The sequence below is a fragment of the Acipenser ruthenus genome, chromosome 18 (assembly GCF_902713425.1).
Source record: "Acipenser ruthenus chromosome 18, fAciRut3.2 maternal haplotype, whole genome shotgun sequence".
NCBI lineage: Eukaryota > Metazoa > Chordata > Actinopteri > Acipenseriformes > Acipenseridae > Acipenser > Acipenser ruthenus.
In genome coordinates, this window is record NC_081206.1 from 4433822 (window position 1) to 4452500 (window position 18679).

General features: G+C 38.6%; 1 protein-coding gene across 3 annotated transcripts in view; it reads right to left on the reverse strand.

Moving 5' to 3' along the window:
* LOC131696589 (death-inducer obliterator 1-like) overlaps positions 1-18679 on the reverse strand; it is a 35674-nt gene that overhangs the window by 5368 nt on the left and 11627 nt on the right. For 2 of the 3 annotated variants that reach the window (XM_058990911.1, XM_058990913.1), the window contains 14 exons: positions 17245-18034; positions 16697-16855; positions 16144-16459; positions 15496-15702; positions 13705-13906; positions 6785-7271; positions 6166-6325; positions 5593-5709; positions 5184-5294; positions 4677-4809; positions 3989-4550; positions 3717-3870; positions 3419-3508; positions 2962-3157 (listed from right to left, as the gene is read on the reverse strand). In XM_058990911.1, coding sequence (XP_058846894.1) covers positions 2962-3157; positions 3419-3508; positions 3717-3870; positions 3989-4550; positions 4677-4809; positions 5184-5294; positions 5593-5709; positions 6166-6325; positions 6785-7271; positions 13705-13906; positions 15496-15702; positions 16144-16459; positions 16697-16855; positions 17245-18034 — 3684 coding nt within the window. The remainder of the gene's footprint in view (positions 1-2961; positions 3158-3418; positions 3509-3716; positions 3871-3988; positions 4551-4676; positions 4810-5183; positions 5295-5592; positions 5710-6165; positions 6326-6784; positions 7272-13704; positions 13907-15495; positions 15703-16143; positions 16460-16696; positions 16856-17244; positions 18035-18679) is intronic. The other variant, XM_058990912.1, reaches the window with a different exon arrangement.

Consider the following 18679-nt stretch of genomic DNA (forward strand, 5'->3'; position numbering starts at 1 on the left):
TGTGACATTTCTCAGTATAGTAGGTCAGTGTAACTTGTCCATTCGTTACAGTATATAGTTTAACAGTGGACAGACAACTGATCATTAGAAATTCAAGAGGCATGTGTACTGCTAGCATTGTGTATTAGCATTTGATGCAGGCATAGAAGTGTTGAATACTATTGTTTTATTTATATTTTCAATTTGACTACTAATATCAGACAGAAGACGTGCCAATACGTGCTCCACCCCCCCAGACTAATTGGCGGTTGTTAAGGTAGGTATCATGATTGTATGTATGTGTGTGTATATATATATATATATATATATATATATATATATATATATATATATATATATATATATATATATTTTTTTTTTTATTTTTTTTTTGCATTGTCTCCTTGATAATATTACTTCTGTACATATAATTAAGATGAATTATACAACAGCAGCACTCTTCAAGAGGAAGTGATCCATCTGTGTTATTCGGTTTCAGAGTGGCAAAGCATGACTTCTTACTGCAGAGGCACTCCTGCCTGGCTTCACTGACCTGATCATCTTGTTAAGGTGCGGTAGTCCAAAATATGGATTCAGGGTGGAGAGATAATGTTGCTGCTATTTTGTGTGAAGGGGTTCAGAAATGTATTCAAGGAAAAGGAAAACTAAACAATGAATGAGAGCTGTGAAACTGGGCACTTGAGCGTAACCTGTGTTTGATTAAGCTGTCCCTTTGTGTTTTATTCTGTTCTAAACATTAGTGGATCTGCAAGTATTATTTTCTAATTGACGCTGTGATGCCCTCTGTGCTTAATACACCATCCCCAGTGTAAATGATACAGTTAAATGTATAAAGGGCATATCCTCCACGAATCCCACAAATGCTTTTGTATGTGCGCTTCTGAAATATTGTATGTCACTATATTTACATTGACTTAAACAAGTTTTAAAAGGCTGTCCCTAGAGTTGTTTTTGGTTAATGTTTTGCATATGCTGATAAAGCAGATTGCAGTGTTTCAAGACCCAAGGGGCAAATGCAAAGTCCAACTTTCTGAAAGGAATAAAACTGTATAATACCAACATGAAACAATGCAGGGTGTGTACTGTTAAAATTGCTTTATTAAGCTCTGAAAATATTCCTTTGCCCTTGCATTCAGTTATTAAAGGCTAATTAATTCCTAGTATCTGTTCTGTACCGGTATGTGTGTGTTAATGTTTGTGTGTGTGTCTGGACTACAAAATTGTCCTAAAGTACAGCTGTACCATTTTCCTGCCATGTTGATAGATCCGAATGCTGAGGCTCGTTCACTCTATTGTCACAGAATCAGACAGTAAGATGAACACCCTGAAGCCCTGCTGAACAGGCTTTTCTTCTTTGTTCCTAATTATTTAAAATGTTCGTAAAAACATAACCTCAAAAGATGCACTTCCAGTAAGACTCCTGGCAACAGTAGCGAGTGTGTGGAATGTTACCCAATGACTTCCCCTGAAGTACCAGGAAATGTATCTGGATCTTACTAGCACGTTTCTTTGAATGATCACCGAGGCATCCAGTTGGAAAAAAGGTAGGTAGTCATAATTCAGTGAAAGCATGTCACACTGTACAATACTTCATAACAGTTTGAACTTTTCCAGGCTTTACTAGAAGACAACTCTCTGGGGTGTATGATGTGTTCTCTTAAGCCAACAGTAGAACCTGGCAATGGCTCCAAGTCCTACATTATGAGAGTCACACACATATCGTCTTCCTTCAGTGTGTTCGGACATGTTGTCCACCCAGTTCAGGATCTGTGCCTTCCACCTTGATGGCAGGCTGGGTCCAGCTTGGTATCTGTCCTGACTGGGCTGGTAAGGTCTGACATGGACTTTGAGAAAGCATGTGTAAAATGGACACACTGCAAAACATACCAATTGAAGGCCAGCCAGCAATCTTGATACATAGTCTATAAAAGATATTTATTCTTCATGCCCACTCCCCTGTCCCCCATCCTATGTGATATTGAACAAACTATCATACTGCAAGCTTATTCTCACAAATACTGTGCAGAAATATCCCCCTGAACCAACCGTTAAAGGAACTGAAAATGTTCTAATTCCAAACTTACAGGTAACTCTCAAATTCTTTAAGCCAGAATCATAGAACTGAATAAGGAACAGAGATCAATTTTGCAGACAGAGTGCTAAATCAACTGTTCCAAAGCAGTGGTGCAGTGCTACAGACTAGATAAATATTCTTACATTTATTTTCAATAAAAAATAAAAAAAAGCTTTTGCTTTATTTTTTGTTGCTATGTTACGTGTGTGCTCAATGCAGAAGCAAGTCAGGATAGTAGTATGGGTAGAACTTGCCACTTACTGTACTTGTAAACCAAAGAGTGTATTTCAGTAAAACTATTTATTGTTGGGGTTACCTACTAATGTACACCAGTATTTATATTACCATTTGCTTTTCTAAAATAAAAATAGACAATAAATGACATTTAGATTCAGATGTAGAGAAATATTGTGGCAAGCCTATATGTACACCAGTTTTTTTTGTCCCTCAAAAAAAGTTTCTGTAGTGTCCCCAAAAAAAAAAAAAGTGTGATAAAAACAAGAGTAGTGACATCTAACACTGTACCACTAAAGGATGCATATCATTCTTTATTTATTAAAGTCATGTACAATATAGAAAGTACATAAAATGAAAAAATAAAAAAAAGACAGAAAACCAGGAAGATAGCTAGTATTGTCTGATGGAAGAAAAGAGCTCTTTGCGTTGAATCGGTTACGCATTATAATGCCAGTAACCAAGAGCTTTAACACACATTGTGGAGGGTGCTGTGATATAAGGGTTGCTCGTACTTACCTGCTAAAGAGTGAATAAAGGAATTAAAATTATTTGAAAAATGTTCATGCAAAACAGGATAACAAATGCATTTTGTTTCTTTTGTATTTCGAACAGGGGCAGTGAATTTCTCATCCTACAGAACTGATGCTTACCTGGCCCATCAAAGGGTAAAAGTTTGGATGGGATAGAGTCCTTGGCGCTTAGAGGGATGAGATACAGGTCTTTAATTCGTCGGTTATTATTGGCTACCACGCCAAAGCGCCCACGACTGCTGAAATAGGAGTAGAGAGAGATGTAGGCGACCTCCTCCTCTTCAGTTGCGGGGTGGAAGCGGATTAAGCACAGCTCCTGTAGAGAAACACAAGTAGCATCACCAGTGCAGAACACATCACGTTATCTGTGGTTAAATTACTGTGCCAAAATGCAATTCAACAGGTCAGCCCCACCCCATCCCACCCACCCACCCAACACCCTCTGAAAATACTAAAGAATCCACAACTAACTGTCAGTGCAGTACAAAAGCATTTTAAGATTTCCAAGTGCTGCTTTTTCACTTACTTTAGTGCCAGTGTCCAACAACTAGAACTAGCTTCATAATAGTCTCTTTACCTTAGATAGAGATGATTTTAGTTTCCCCACATAATCCCAGACTGTGTGTGGGGAAATGCGACCGCCGATGTGGACTGTATCTGGTAAATCCTAAACAACAACAAGGAATAATGCTTATTTTTCACATGATCGGATTACTGTTTTGCAAGCATTAGCAGCAGTACATGCGTCTGTAGTGCTGTGGTTCAATTATATATATTTATGATTTTACAGTTTGTTTTTTTTACCTCATAGCATATTCAAGATGTATTTATTGAAGACTACATTATAAAACAAGGGATTTAAGATTTGTTCTAACCTCTGCAAGAAAGTCACTAGACCCGGAAACCAGATAAGCTTTTGTGACAAACTTTGCCACAGTGTGCATGTTGATAAATCCTTTCCAAGCAATCTCCTGCTTAGCTAGGAAGACTGTGGTTTCTCCATCCTGAGGGGACCGGGACTCGGCAATGCTGCAACAAAAACACGAGTTTGCTGATTAGAAACACAACGCAAAATCTTGAAAAATGACGCTGTCAAAAGTTTTAATGCCTAGCATTTTCTAAACTAAAACTGAAGCTGATTATGCACCTGACACTAGATGAAGATGTGGAAAAGTATCTGGTATCCGGAGAAGAAACAGGTTTCAGCAGTATTGACTTGGGAACAGCTGGCGGAGGGGGGGGCATTGCAGGTTTGGTAATCTCGGTTTTCAATCCTGCTGCAGTGGTGCTAGCAGGTGGTGCCTCAGTGGGTACGATCAGTGGTGCAGGCGTCACTGTAACAGAAGGGCGGTACCCTGCTGTCCTGGGGTCTCTGTGCATGATGGTTACTGAAGACACTGCTGGGATAGGGATGGGAGTGAAAGAGGAGGACGTGCTAATAGGACTGCTAGGTTGTTCAGGCGATGCTGGCGAGTCAGTAATGGGGTGATGGACTTCAGTCTTCCACTTGGGTTCAGGGGTGCTCTCTGCGGTTGTGCTGCCTGGGGCACACTGCAATTTTCCGTCAGCTGTTTTTGGTGATGCCTCAGAATCGGACGCCATTGTGGGTCTGGCCTCTTGTTTTATTTTAGGCTCTGGCTTTTTCACAGTAGTAGTTACTGATATCTTTGTTTTTTTTGGCACCGGTTCCTCTTCTGCAGACATCTGGCCTGTAAAGCAAAGTGAAAAACAGAAAAGAAAAATAGGTTATTGCACTGGACATTTCCGATCGGATATGTGGAAATACATACATATATTTAAACAGCAGCCTTGCTTCTGTGTGTGGACTGGTTTACCTGTGCAGATCTTGCAGTTGAGATCAAAGAGGTGGGCACGGTGTTCACTCGTGGTGTCCTTCAACATGCTGCTGAAGATGTCAGGAACTGGAAGAGTGCTTTTTGGAGGGGTGGGTTTAGGCTCCTCCTGTTCCTTAAATAATGCAACCCATTCTAGTTAAATTCTGCAAATATTTCTAATGATACATTATGCATTAGATGAAAACTAAACTATGCATTAAAAATACTCACCATAAACTTGCTAAATCACACCAAACTTATATTTATTGTAGTAAAAATAGTAAGTTGCTACATTGTATTTAGGATTTCAACTTTAATTACAAAAAAAAAAGTTGTTTTATGAGCAAGTCTCCAGCTGGCAAAAACTGACGAGATGCCTGAAGTCAACATAAATCCTTCTTTGTAACAGTGCCAAAGAACCACTTCAGTGTTCACTTCAGTGTCACAAAGCTGGTCTGAGAGGAAATGATAACAGCATGCAGAGAGATCAGGGGTTAAAATACATACGTCTCCATCAGACATTGGTGGAGATTCCTCCATATCCACATCGGGCACGTTCTCCTGCTTTAGCCCGTACTTCTGAGGTTCACGTTGAGACTTCTGGCTTGATTCTTGGGCCTAAAAAAGGTAATAACCAAAAAAAAAAAAAAGGTACTGAAGTCAGCGTTTGTTTTTACAAAACTCGTTTGGGTTTGAAGTATTTTAGTAACAAATAACTGGTTTAAATACAAGGATCAACTCATGGAATAAACATGTTACCAAGCTTGGTCACATGTTTCGGCTTTAGTCGGTTGACTGCACTTAAACCTTTAATCCTTTTTAATGTACGGAGGTTTGGTGCAACAGATGCATGCCGCATTGCAGATAGCATTTCACTGTACAGTACTGTATATGAAAAGTTAAAAGCTGAACTCACCTCATTGGTTTCCCTTTCCCTCCATTCAGACACCTCCCTGCACAGAAGCTCTTCTGGGTTTAACCTCACAAGCTTGTAGGGAGAAATCTCAGCCCCGATCACACGATAAAACAGACCCTGAAAACCACCATAAATACAGGGGATTATTTATACATTTAAGAGTATAACTGTTTTTAACTGGTAAATTTGGATATATGATTTTTCTGTATATTGATCTAATCAACTTCATTAACTTATATTGTATTTTTTACTGCATTGTTGGAATATTTTCATGTTTTTTTTTTTATGTTCTGTGGAAAGTTTAAAAAACTAATATATATATATATATATATATATATATATATATATATATATATATATATATATATATATATATAATGCAGAGGCTGCTAAAGAAAAACCTGTAGCTATACCATGCAAAAACCCCCCCTGCTATTTAATTACAGTATTTACCATTTAAGCATAACAATTAAACAAAAATCAGTAACTTATAAATGAGCAGCTTGCCTGTGATGCCAGTTTGTAATCAGTCACTTTCTTTATTCACTTGAATTGATCTTTGTGGCAACTCACCTTGTTTTTAGGATCCTTGAGATTAAACATGATGCTCCGATATTTATTCTTGTATTTATTGTCTGTGTTCTGGAACATGCTAAACATTTCTTTCTCAATGTTGAAAGCAATCTTGCCAACCTCATTCTCCGATATATCCAGGTCATCGCTGTCGCTCACCCTTAAAAGAAAAATACACATGGGTTAGCATTTTATCTTTAGGGAGGAAGTTTGTTCAAACAAACTTATCAATAACTTAATACTAAATTGAAAGGTCATTTTAGGTTAACATCTACTTAAGTGACTCAATAAATTAAGAGATTTTATAACACGTTATATATCAGTATCTTTTTTTTCTTTTTAAAATTGTTTTTTAAGCCTGTCACTGTCAAAAGTCTACAACACTTGTTAACGTTTGACAAATGTTACACCACATCACCTACGACCAAGTGTCTGGTTATGCTTGGTTGGGAGAGGATTATGAAGTGGGTGCATGGGTAAAGTTGGGATGGAACCTGGTTTTCCACCCCCACCCTCCCCATTAAATACAAATTAAAATAACTTTTTTAAAAAAAGAGACACTTTCCTAAGGAATATCCTTGGACCCCTTCCCCTCCCCCAAGTATACAGAGAGCCTCACCTTTTATAGAGAATCTCAGTGAGCGAGCGGCGGATGTTCTGTCTGATTTGGTTGTTGGGTTGAGGCTGGGAAGCGCTGGGCAGGGCTGGTTTAGATGGAGCAGCAGGGGCAGCAGTTACTGACGACCCTGAAGGCTGTCTCGCTGCAGGGGAAGCACCGGAAGTGGACGGCAGTTTCTTGGGTATTGTGTATGAAGTCTTGGTGATACTCAGAGCCCCAGAGGCATGGTGTTTAGAGGCAGATAGGCCTGTACTAGGAGCAGGGCTGAGGCTCTTAAGATTCTTAGCTTTGTTCAAAGACGATGGAGTCTTCTTGGAAGCCAAACTGCTGGTGGCAGACAGAGGAGGGTGCTTCTTTGCTTTAGCAGTAGCCCCACCAGAAGCATGATGTTGTTTGGCTGCTGGGGCTGTTGAGGATGGCCCAGAAGGCTGTTTGCTTGATGTAGTCGACTCCATTTTGCTGCCATCTCCTTCCGTCTCCTTTGCAGCTGTTGAAAGCACAAAATCTCTGACAGTCAAACAAGCAGCATGCCAAAATGTGTAGTCTGTTATTATATGTACAGTACAAAAGATTTAAGTACAGAAATCACTCACATGGTGAACCCCAATGTGCCAATGCATATCACCTGTTCTTAATAAGCCATTCCCATTAACTCATTAAACCTGGCATTTGAGGAATCCTTTGCGATAGCCAAGTCTTGTATTAAGAAAGGTAAACTTCAGCTGTAATTGTAACCCTCATATGAAGATATATTTTGTCCGTCAGACCTAGTAAGATTGATCATACAATTACTATTAAGGCCCCAATTTCCAAAGATTATCAACACAGCAATAATCACATTATTTTTGTGAAAAAGCAGTGGGAACAAATGGAAGCGCCCTTCCATTATCAGTTATCTTCTAATTTGTAATAATTTAGTTCATATTAAAACACACGTATAAACTTATTTTAAGGCTTTCTACTTGCAACCTATAACTTGCAGGTGTTCAATTTCCAGAGTAGTCATATTTTAGCATCTGGCTTATCTTGAAAGCTCAGGAAATCTGCTTATAAAAGCTGTGTGTTTTTTTTTTTTTTTTTACTTCTAGTTGCTTTGTATCAACAAGGTTTAGATTTCAGAGGTGGTAACCTGCAAATAGTTACATATGTTAGGGTTTCTCAGAGTTTTGCAAATGTATAATTTGTCACACCACCATAACCATGTCTCCTGCTAGCTTAGTAACTTGTACTCAATAAAAAAAAAAATGATGTAAGTGCTAAACTGAATCTTTTGGCTCACATTTCATAGATATGACATTGTGGTTTTCATTTCACCATATAGAAGTTAGAATGGTGTGTAAGCCAGTATAACTCAATGTAAACTCTCATTGAACCCTTTCAATAGGGGGGAAGGCAGCAGTACTGAATGCCCAATTTGCAGACATGCAGTGTACAGGACCATGTATAAAAATCCACTTTTCCTTATTTCTTTCACTGCATAAACTGGGCACAAATAGACAGACCAGGTTATCTTTCTTATTCTTTATTTGGAATACTTGCTCACATGAGCAATATGCATTTATACCATAAAGTGTACAACAGACCTTCGTCTTCAGTAATTAACTGCATTTCTCAAAGTGTTGATAAGTTTTTAAAGACACTGTTTCTCTGGTTTACTCTTTCATCTGGGTTGAGTTCTGGTACTGTTGGCAACAGGTAACAAAAACTTTTGGCCCAGAAGGTTAAAAACGTGTATATCTCCAGCAGGGGGTATGTGTGAGAGGTCTGTTCTGCAGTGGAGGGAGGTCAAGGAGGAGTGGCATTGTTAAAGTGCATTGGGTACACTGGTACTGTTTGAGAATGATCTAGCTAGCTGCTAGTATTTTCATTTTGTCTCCAGGGATAGCTTTGCGAGCTGATTCATATGGGACTCTTTCCAGCCTAAAAATGTGTAAAAGATCATTCCTAACAACTCATTCTTGAGAGGTGAAATCCCAAATATAAAGCGCAAATGATGCTCCAATATACAGCATAAAATATCGGTAACCATTGTCTGACAGCAAGCATCTAGCTGGATACACACACATTATATATATATATATATATATATATATATATATATATATATATATATCATTTTAAATAGTGTTTCTTCATTTAATTTAGTTTTGCTTGGATTTAGATTGCCTCCTTAAAATGCTGTGCTAATCCATGAAACAAGTAATGCAGAATTTGTTTTATTTGATTTTAAAACTACAGACTTGCATGATAAAAAGTCTCAAGTATATTACATGTGTTGCAAACAATCTACCACACCAGTCTATCCTTTCAGACCTTGTATACTCTTCAACAACTAATGCATTGCATAAGAAAGCACCAGATTCTGGGTACAATGCATTTGTTATTTTTTTTATGAGCTTTATAAAGTATGCATTTCATTTCACACAGTAGCTGTTGCGTTGGCTGTATGAAGTGTCAATTTCTTAACACTGCGGTCACTTCATTCCAATGGGTCCCACATACCAGGTCTGTTGAAGCCAGACCGAGAGCCGTCCATTCTTACCCTAGAGGAAGGGAAAGCTATCTGCGACACGCACAATTCTAGCCCAGACCATTCATAGATACACAACTAAAAGGCTGCATTGAGAAGAACTTTGTCTAACCTAGAGCATACACTTCATTCAGAGCACATAGTGCTCACCACATTGGAAAAGGGTAATACCCATCCACACTTCAGAGAAATATATACATGCTTCCCTGTGTTTTAACCTGATTTACCATTTACAACAAAAGGAATGTCACAAGTCATTATTACCCACCGGTTAAACACTCGGGCATTTGACCGACTAAGGTGCTACAGAACTTTTTCCAAAGAGTATTGTGAATGCTTAGTTTTGGTGGCGTGCTATAAAAATGCTAACTGTTTGTGTATCAGCTGCAGTTATACGTGATGAAGTTTGGGCACCATACTGCTAGTGGCTTACACACTTGTGTCAAACCATCCACTGGAAACGAATCCTATGCAATAAAACAGGCCTGTGTTTGTTTCTACCTATCAAGAAAACATGTCAGTCTGATCTTTGAGAGAATAATACACCAATAGAAAACATTCTAAAACAATCTACAGAGCTTACTGTGTTCGCAGTATCTACTGTTCTTGCTGTTGTATCCAATAATCAATGTCCATCTAATCTTCTATGCCTCATCACCTAAGAAATTTGTTGCTTTTAAGACCCTCTTCATAAGAAGGGTTCTCTCAAATTATTTTTTACTGGTTAAATGAAATGTAACCATGCTATATACAGGATATACAATACTGTTTGTGGTTGTCCATTTTCACCCCAGAGTCCTAATATGTTTCTTTAGGAAATAAAATATGCCTGTTTTGTTCCCTTGCCTAATACCACTGCAAACCTAAAAATGTTAAGTTGGTATTACTAAACAAAAAAAGAGTTCCAGTAAACATACACGTTCTAGAATTACAAAAGAATGGATGCTACAGATTCTGGTAGGAATTGCCTATAGAAAGCTTTAGAAACTAGCTTTTTTAAACTTCAACTGCTTTTAAACAATTGTGTGTATTGCTTCTATATGACTTCATACAAAATGTCAGGTACTTTAATAAAAATATACTCGGGTTGTAAAAGGTAAATACTGTTTTCAAATTAAATTAGTATAAAAAGCAGTGTTACCTTTCAAATGATAATGACCTATCAATTCCTCTCTAAAATAAGATGGTGTAAAGGCAAACCACATTTAAACAGAGACTGGAAAGGCTAAAACGCCATCACATAAAAACGAAACAAAGTCCACGCAATGCACAAAATTCATCCAGAACTAGGATTCTCTCCCTAATAATGTTATTAAAATACAAACCGGAGCTGCAACAAAATGTATTCACTTAATGTTAGTCTATTTATGTTCCACCACTAGAGGTACCAAAAGTACAATGCCTTCATTTCTTGTTTTCCTATCCTATCTGGCTTATGGTACAAACTGTACAGATTGGTAGTAATAGCTGAAGTTATCATCACACTGTGATGTTCTATATTTGCAATATGGTGGATATATAATTTTTATTTTACAATAGGGATAGTCTGTACTTCATGGCCCCTTCTCCTATATATGAAATACATTTTTTTTTCCATTATTGTTTATTCTACACTCCAATAAATGAAGTAACAGATTGTAATAAAATTTCCCTTATTAGGTGGCTTTTAGGCCATGGACCTATGCTATATATACACAGGTATATATGTTATGTTAATAATGTAACCTTAGTTGCACCTACAACCTAAACTAACGGTGGTTACCCAGAGAGTGCAACTTTGAATTATTTATATATACTGTTGTAAAAGTTTACCCCAATCATTGCTGTGTTCTTGTGTTGTGACAGAGAATGTAACTGCACTTCACACAGAATACTACTCTTAACTACTACTGTTCAGTTGATCTGTGTACAAATGCTTTTTTTTTTTGTAAGAATGTGGTATTGTTCTTAAAATGAATAGCTGCAGACCTAAATAAACCTCAAAACATCCCCTGGCTTTATAACTCCAGTTTGGGTCATTTTGTTGTTTCTCAATTTGCAGTTCTTGCCTTTCTTTTGGATGTTGCCCCTCCCCCAGAAAAAAACCTTCAGGGATGGAAGATTCACGGCTGCCTCCCTTGTAACAGACAGACGACTGGTCCTTGAAGAACTTGTCTTCAATTTCTACTGTTATCATTCAGATTTTAACGGGTCTTGAATGGACCACTTTCAGAAATGCGATTGTTGCATTCTCTTATTACTAATCAAGTGATGGGGTGTATGTGTTACGAGCCTTGGTATTTGAGAACAAAGAATTCCTTTACCTTCCAATATGAGACGTAAAACAATAATTCAGTATCTTTCATACAGGCTTAATAAATAACTAATATTCTAGTCGTAGTCCACCAAGTATACTGAACTAAAACCTGTTGCTAAATTACTTCAAAAAGCAGACACTGCTTTTTTTTTTTTTTTTTTAAATAAGGTTATCTGTAAAATATATACTAGATGTAAGCACACATCTAGCTGATGTATTTGTATACTGATCTATGAGTATTTCATCGAATCAATATGTAAATGTCTTCCAAACTGATCCCCGAACACATCTTGGAGCAGAATCCTTGTTTAGACTGTTCAGGTCCTCTTGGTAAGTTCTTTGTAGCCATTCCAGAAGACTTCAGCAGTGAAAGGGTGGAAAGAAGTCTGCAGAAATGTGTGCTGCAGCCAAATCCAAATTCCATTTCACCCATACATGGCTTTATCCATTTTAAAACCATGTGTTATGCAAACCTCCCCAACTTCACCATTACACAATATTAACCTACACGTTTTTAGTTACAAAAAAAGACTTTTATAATGCACGTAGTGGATGAGTTTTTTAGTTACTGAATGTAAGTGACAATTTGGGACCAGTTCTGTCATTGAACAACTAAGGAAATAAAATAAACTGCATACATATCTGTGACATCTGTCTTTATTTTAGCAACACGTGGATACGCAATATGAAAAACCAGTATATCAGTATTATGCAAAAAATAAAAAAGTAACACTTTACAGTAGAAAGCAACTGTCATTGCTTTAAACAAATAACCATCCACAATACTGGTTTATACCAGGTGTGGAGGTCTGAGGTAATGTTAAATTGGGATTTCAGTATATACATTTAATCTGCACTGCATGTCCTAATGCAGAAGTGGAACTTTTTAGATTTACAGTAACAACTGCAGTGTTTACTTGTTCTCTGCATTTTTTCATTGGTACAATGTGCTTTTATACAAAAATGAGGACTCAAATCACTACCTACCTGTGTAACAGATGCAAGTCATCAGCTGGGGCAGTGCAGGAAATGAAACAACGTTTCCATAATGGGTGGGACAAACTTGAAAATGAATTAGTTACTCGATAACTTCAAAGCAACTATAAAAGTCCAAGTGGAATTTTACAAGGCAATGCCAAAAGATATGCCCCCCCCCAAATTCAAATCAATTATCTGGCATGGATATATATTTTTAGCACAAATATTTGACCATATTTTTAAACTTGCTTCTCAAAAGGCGATTAAGAAACATTTGGTTTAATAATCAAATTGTGCCAGAGCAAACGCTAAGTCTAATAGTGATATTCAAAGCCACTTCTACAATGAACACGTGGGTATTAAGCAAAGGTTTCTGATTGTATTCTGTCTGCCTCTAAAAGCAGGTGAAAGTACAAGGGCATTCCAGGTGAAGATTTACATAATAGTCTGAATCTAAATGCAGCAGCTCCAAAGCAGAGCTCATCTTCAGAGCTCACCGGTGGTTCATGGAGAAGCTTGCAAGTAACTTAGGTACAGAAGTTAAGCACTGGGTGTTGTTTGCCGTTATAAGTACTAAGTGTAGTGAAATGCTGTTTAGAACAAAACGATCTTCAGGAGTGAGTTCACTTGATGTTTAAAGCCGTATTCTGTTATAGTAGTTCTGATACAATAAAAGAGAATTAGGCTCTAAATAACCATTTCAATACTTACCCTGTATTCTTCAAAAATCAGCACACCATCATGCCAACCTGTTTACAAATGCTTGTGAAACTCTCCACTACAGCTATTACTTTTTTTTTCTCTTGTATCAATTATTTTATGGGATAATGCAGTAGAATATACACCCCTGGCCCTCTCCATGCTATTCTCATGTTTAGAACTAGTGTCACTATTTAAACTTACCTGTCCTGAAGGGGAATGATCATGATAATTCTCTGAAGAGATGTGGTCACTACTGTGAGTTGTGCATACAACATTTCAAAACTAGCTTTGAAAAACCTTCCTTGCTATTAGGCAGAAATCCCTAAATTACTGGCTACTGGTCATTGGGAGTCACCATGTGGTAAGGCTGTAAACTAAATACAAAAATGTTGAAAACCCCTAGGAGATACATACACGATTTGTAAAACACAGATGATGAAATGGCTGCAGTCTTTTCTGTCTGTACTGCATTGTAATTATGATCGCTGGACCAGGACGGCATGTGACTTTCCTGTCCGGATTGGTCCGTCTCTGGTTCGGAAGTTCCTGCTGGCTGACTAACCATCACCGTGGTCTTCTTCACAACCTTCCGTTCAGGACCAACTCTCTTTTGCCCCTGTAAAAAAAAATGTATACATTGTACTACAAAAAACAATACTTGGAAATCTAAAGCACAAGTAGCTGGTTTGTGCATGTGTCCCAGATCCTACACCTGTCCATTAACCCTTTGCGGTCTTATGTCGGACCAGGTCCGACATTACAATTTTCCCTTTCCGGTCCGATCCTGTCCGACATCAAAAAGAAGTCAAGCACAGGTTTCTAGTTGTTTTTTCTGGAGATGCAGTACTGAGTGTCCTGTTGAGATGCAGTGCCTTTCAAACATGTTTTACTGTGAAAAGAATTACTTTTAAACAGTGCATGTAAAATAAACAGCGCGTGTGAAAATAAACTGGACCTGACATGCCTCACAGGCACTGAATAAATGGACCGCAAAGGGTTAAAACTCACATTTACCGCAATACTTGAACATTTACTGCTAAGACACTTATGTTAATGTTGTAATCAGACAACAAGTAGTTTTATATTCTTTAACGAACATCTACTGGTACTGACATTTTAAAAAAATAAGGTTCAATAAAGGTCAGCACAGAAGACGCCTGGACCACAAATAAGATCTGACAGTAGTGTCAACTTACTCAAAGTATTTCTAATAAAATGTCTCTTATCTTACAATATGGCATATTTATTTTCAAATCACCATAACCAGTTGCCATATGGGCTGCATTTAGTTATATTGGTGAAAGACTGCTATAACACTGCCTTACTTCTAAATAGCTTGTTCAAATGGACCCCCCCCACCCCCATATTAAAAACACATACGGAGTACAGCACTGTTATTGTGTGATATGCATGTAGAGGGAGGGGGATTGCACAGCGGCGCGGAGAGAGGGGGGGAACTGCAGAGCTTTGCATCTCCACTTAGTGAAAAATTTGCATATTTGCAAATGAAAAAAAACAAGCCACAGATGCTTAAATGCAGTGGTAGTCCTGATAATAAAATACTGTACTGTCATTTTAATTCAAAAGGCCATTACACGTAACACATGCACGGCAGTTAAACTAGGCACCCTCACAAGATGATCACTTCAAGTGTACTGTAGTAAAATGGGAGTAAAACCTGAGTAAACATAATCGTGATCATATAACACGTTGCTTATCCACGTGGACTTGTTTTGATGTATTGTCCTCAGTGATTGCGCACCAGTGACATTTGCATACTATATTTAAACTGCTGATGCACGGAGGCACGCTTTTGACAATTGCAATTATAAAAATCGTGTGCACTGTATTTATTTAATACAGCTGTTTAACCTTTTTGTTTAAGGCAGCAACACCGATGAGAATGGTAAAACAAACTAGATTACAGAACACACTACCAGTATTTTTCTGCTGAATAAATGTTTAATAAAATTACTCTATTGTTCAGCCACCACCTAAAATCCATATTCTGTAATTACTAAAAGAAGCACCCATTGGACAACCCAGACCAAAAAAAAAAAGTGTGGCTCAACATTTTAGGTTGGTGACCAAACTGTCTATTCATTGACAAAGATATGAATCCCTGAACGTCATATAAATGGTTTTCTATACACTCAAAGCAATTGCTCTTCACAGATTAACAGATACCACAAAATGGAAAGTTACCTTGGGTGGGGTTTTCAAAGGTGATTTTCTCTGCACTTTCAGTTTAGGTTTTTCTTTTGGTTTTGGTTCTTTGACTTCCGTTAGGGATTTCATTGCAGCAGCAGCATGTCTGAGAATGCAATCGTTACCGCAGTAAACCGAGTCTGGCAAGGCATGGTTAGAGCACCCTGAACCAATACACTTCGGGAGTGTACTAGTCTCAACAACCTGGAAATAAACTCAGAGGGGTTAGAACATCCACTGCTGTGCCAACACAGCAGAAACAACTTACCCAGGTATCTGGGAGTCTAGGAAAGAGACCCCTATACTTAAGTGTACCTGGGATTACATGGGCAGAAACAGTGCATTCACACATATTAGCATCTTTGTTTGCCCTAATCATGCCAAAACTGAGGGTAAATTAAACTGGAAAGCACCACTTCCAGGTGGTAAAAAAAAGGGGTCTCCAGTGGGAAAATGGACATTGTGGGGTTAAGGCTAAACTACGTCTGAAATGACACAGAGCCTTCCATTTTTTAGGTGCTACACTAGTGATATGCATTGTAATACAATACTGTCTGAACTGTACAGCCCAACAACTATTAAGCTGAATTCAATTTACAGCAAGATTATAACCCCCACCTGCCAAGATTGAATTTGACTACATACCGGGTGGAATAATTTAATTTTCTTTTTGCCACTGGGATTTGTGGCTTTTTCTATCCTGCCTTTTATTCCCTGATCCTCGCTTGGCTTCTCTGCGTCGGTAGGTGCTGCAGTTTGGTCTTCAGAGGTCTTCCCCGACTTCAGTTCTGGCTGCTCCTCCCCCGTGAGAGGAGTTCTGTCTCCCTGGCTTTGCAAGCGAGTGCAGTTTGGGCAAATGTAATCCTCTCCATTCCTCTCCAGCAAGCGGCCGCGGGCTTCCGTGATGCCGACACAGTTTCCGTGGAACCACTCCTCACAGCGATCACAGCATATCATAAACCTGGTTAGACAGACACAAAACACAAGCAAATGTCAACTTCTTGCTTTGTGTTTAACCGTCACGTCAACACTGAATGACACAGTAAGTGCCTGCTAGATGCAATTCTTTATGAAATAAGCATTTCTTCAGGGGGAATTATTTATTTTATTTTTTTTTAAAGTTAAGGTTCCGGGCAAATAAGGTGGCTGCTAACTCTAATAACTGTATACTTTAAATGTTCCTTTATTCTTTCGTTACCCTACTACTGTTGACTTTATCTCCTCTCTCTTTTGTCCTGTGCCTCTCTCATCTCTGTCTGCCAACTGCCTGTCAGCTCTACTTTCTGTCATTGACACACCAGCTGCTGTTCTGAATGGGACCACACTGCTGCAACTCTCAAGGCACCCGTCACTGGGGCTGGGGGAAAGTGCAGGAGAAAAACTACATTGTTATAAACAATTATAGCTATGTGTCTTCCGATGGCCAATATTGATCTCAGCAACAGCATCATCATCGTACTATTTTGTGGTCTTTTATATGAACACAAGCCCCTATCTCTGGCTTTCCTACTGGCAGGTGGGAAGTTGAATATAAATAATGAAAGCAGCAACCAAAAACTCCACTTTTACACAAATGAGCTATTCATCTAATTTAACCCCCTAAAGGCCCGTAGCACTCATCGCCCAAGTTAGAGAATTTGAATGATTTTACACAAGGAGCTATACTTCGGGTATAAGGTGCTTCTGCAACTTTTGTATTTCTATTGACAGTATTAAATGTAATTTTAAAAACCAAAATATAAATACCTGTTGTTGTGCTTCTGCCGACAGATGCAATACAGTGCATTGGGATCATAACCCTCAGCGTCTGATTTGATGGTTGAAGGTCCCTCACGTCCAGCATCTTTGCTGCCTTTCTGTCCTGGTTTGGTCTCCGCATCATTAATGGCACTCTCTTTTGCACCTCCTCTCCCTGGGCTGCCTGACAGCCTCTTGCTGCCTGTCTCATCCACAGGCTTTTCTGCACTTTCAACCTCTTCCAGCCCCTCTTCCTCAGCCCCTGGGGCACCTGCCACCCGTTTCTTCCTTAGCTGATTTTGCAGCTCTTTCAGCGTCAGTTCATCACTGTCACTAGCCTCACTGCTGTCCTGACTGGCGGCAGCAGCGTCCGGTTCATTCTTACCTCCATCGTCGTCAGGGGTTGCTTTCATGTCCAGGCTTTCAACGCTGGCCTGGCTTGGGGTCTTTGCCTCTGAATTCCCATCGAAGCTGGCTTCAGAGGCCGTTTCTGTGTCTGTGGGGTCGAAGCTCTCTAGGTTAGCCGGTGCGCTCCTCCTCCCACGCCGCTTCGACGTAGACAGAAATTCTTCCATCTTATCCGTTCTCTTCGACTGACGGCCACTACGGCGCAGGGGTGCGTTCAACGGATCATTAAAGTCCACCTCTCCAGGCAGCTCTCGTTTTGCAATAGTGGTTCTACGGAAACCCCATGTCTTCTTAAACTCCTTACTGGTTGGCTGGACAACTTTTCCTGAGTCATCGTCTATATTTTCAGTGTCATCATTGCTTTGGTCTTCTTTTTCATCCACGGTGGATGCTATAAAAAAATAAATCAGGTCACAATGCGACAGCTATAACAGACACTGTTCAATTAATTATTTGGATGCACTGTTTGTGTCTGACTTAATTAAAAAAAAATCCCTGTGCTAAATGTGTATCCAGCTGCACTGACTCAACACTATACCAATACTGCAGCAAAAAAATAAAAAACTTGCTTTTTAAAAACAAAAATAACACTTTGCATTTGTACTAGTAAAAACACTTCTGTAGAAAAAAACTACAACTTGTTACATTTTTATTTTAAGCATACACTGCAGCACAACTTAAATTGTTCACTTAAATAAATTCAAAAACTCAGTCAAATATAAAATTTCCAGTTAAACTTGAATTTGTTACTTAATCACAGAATGCCTCCAAATACACCTGCAACCAATGCAGATTAAGCAAGATAAACAAAAATTACAAAAGGCCATTGTGAAGTACACAGAAAGAGTGTTGAACAGCATGGTGCAGGCAAACACTCCAGAGAAATATTCAAAAGAGTTTTTAAAAAAAGCATCAGAATAATATTCTATTCACAGTTCATCATTGGATTTAATGTAGCATCATGTCTGTTTTGATTATCAGTGCACCCCTAATTATAACCAGGGTCACACATACAGTGCTTCGGTTCTAGTGAAAC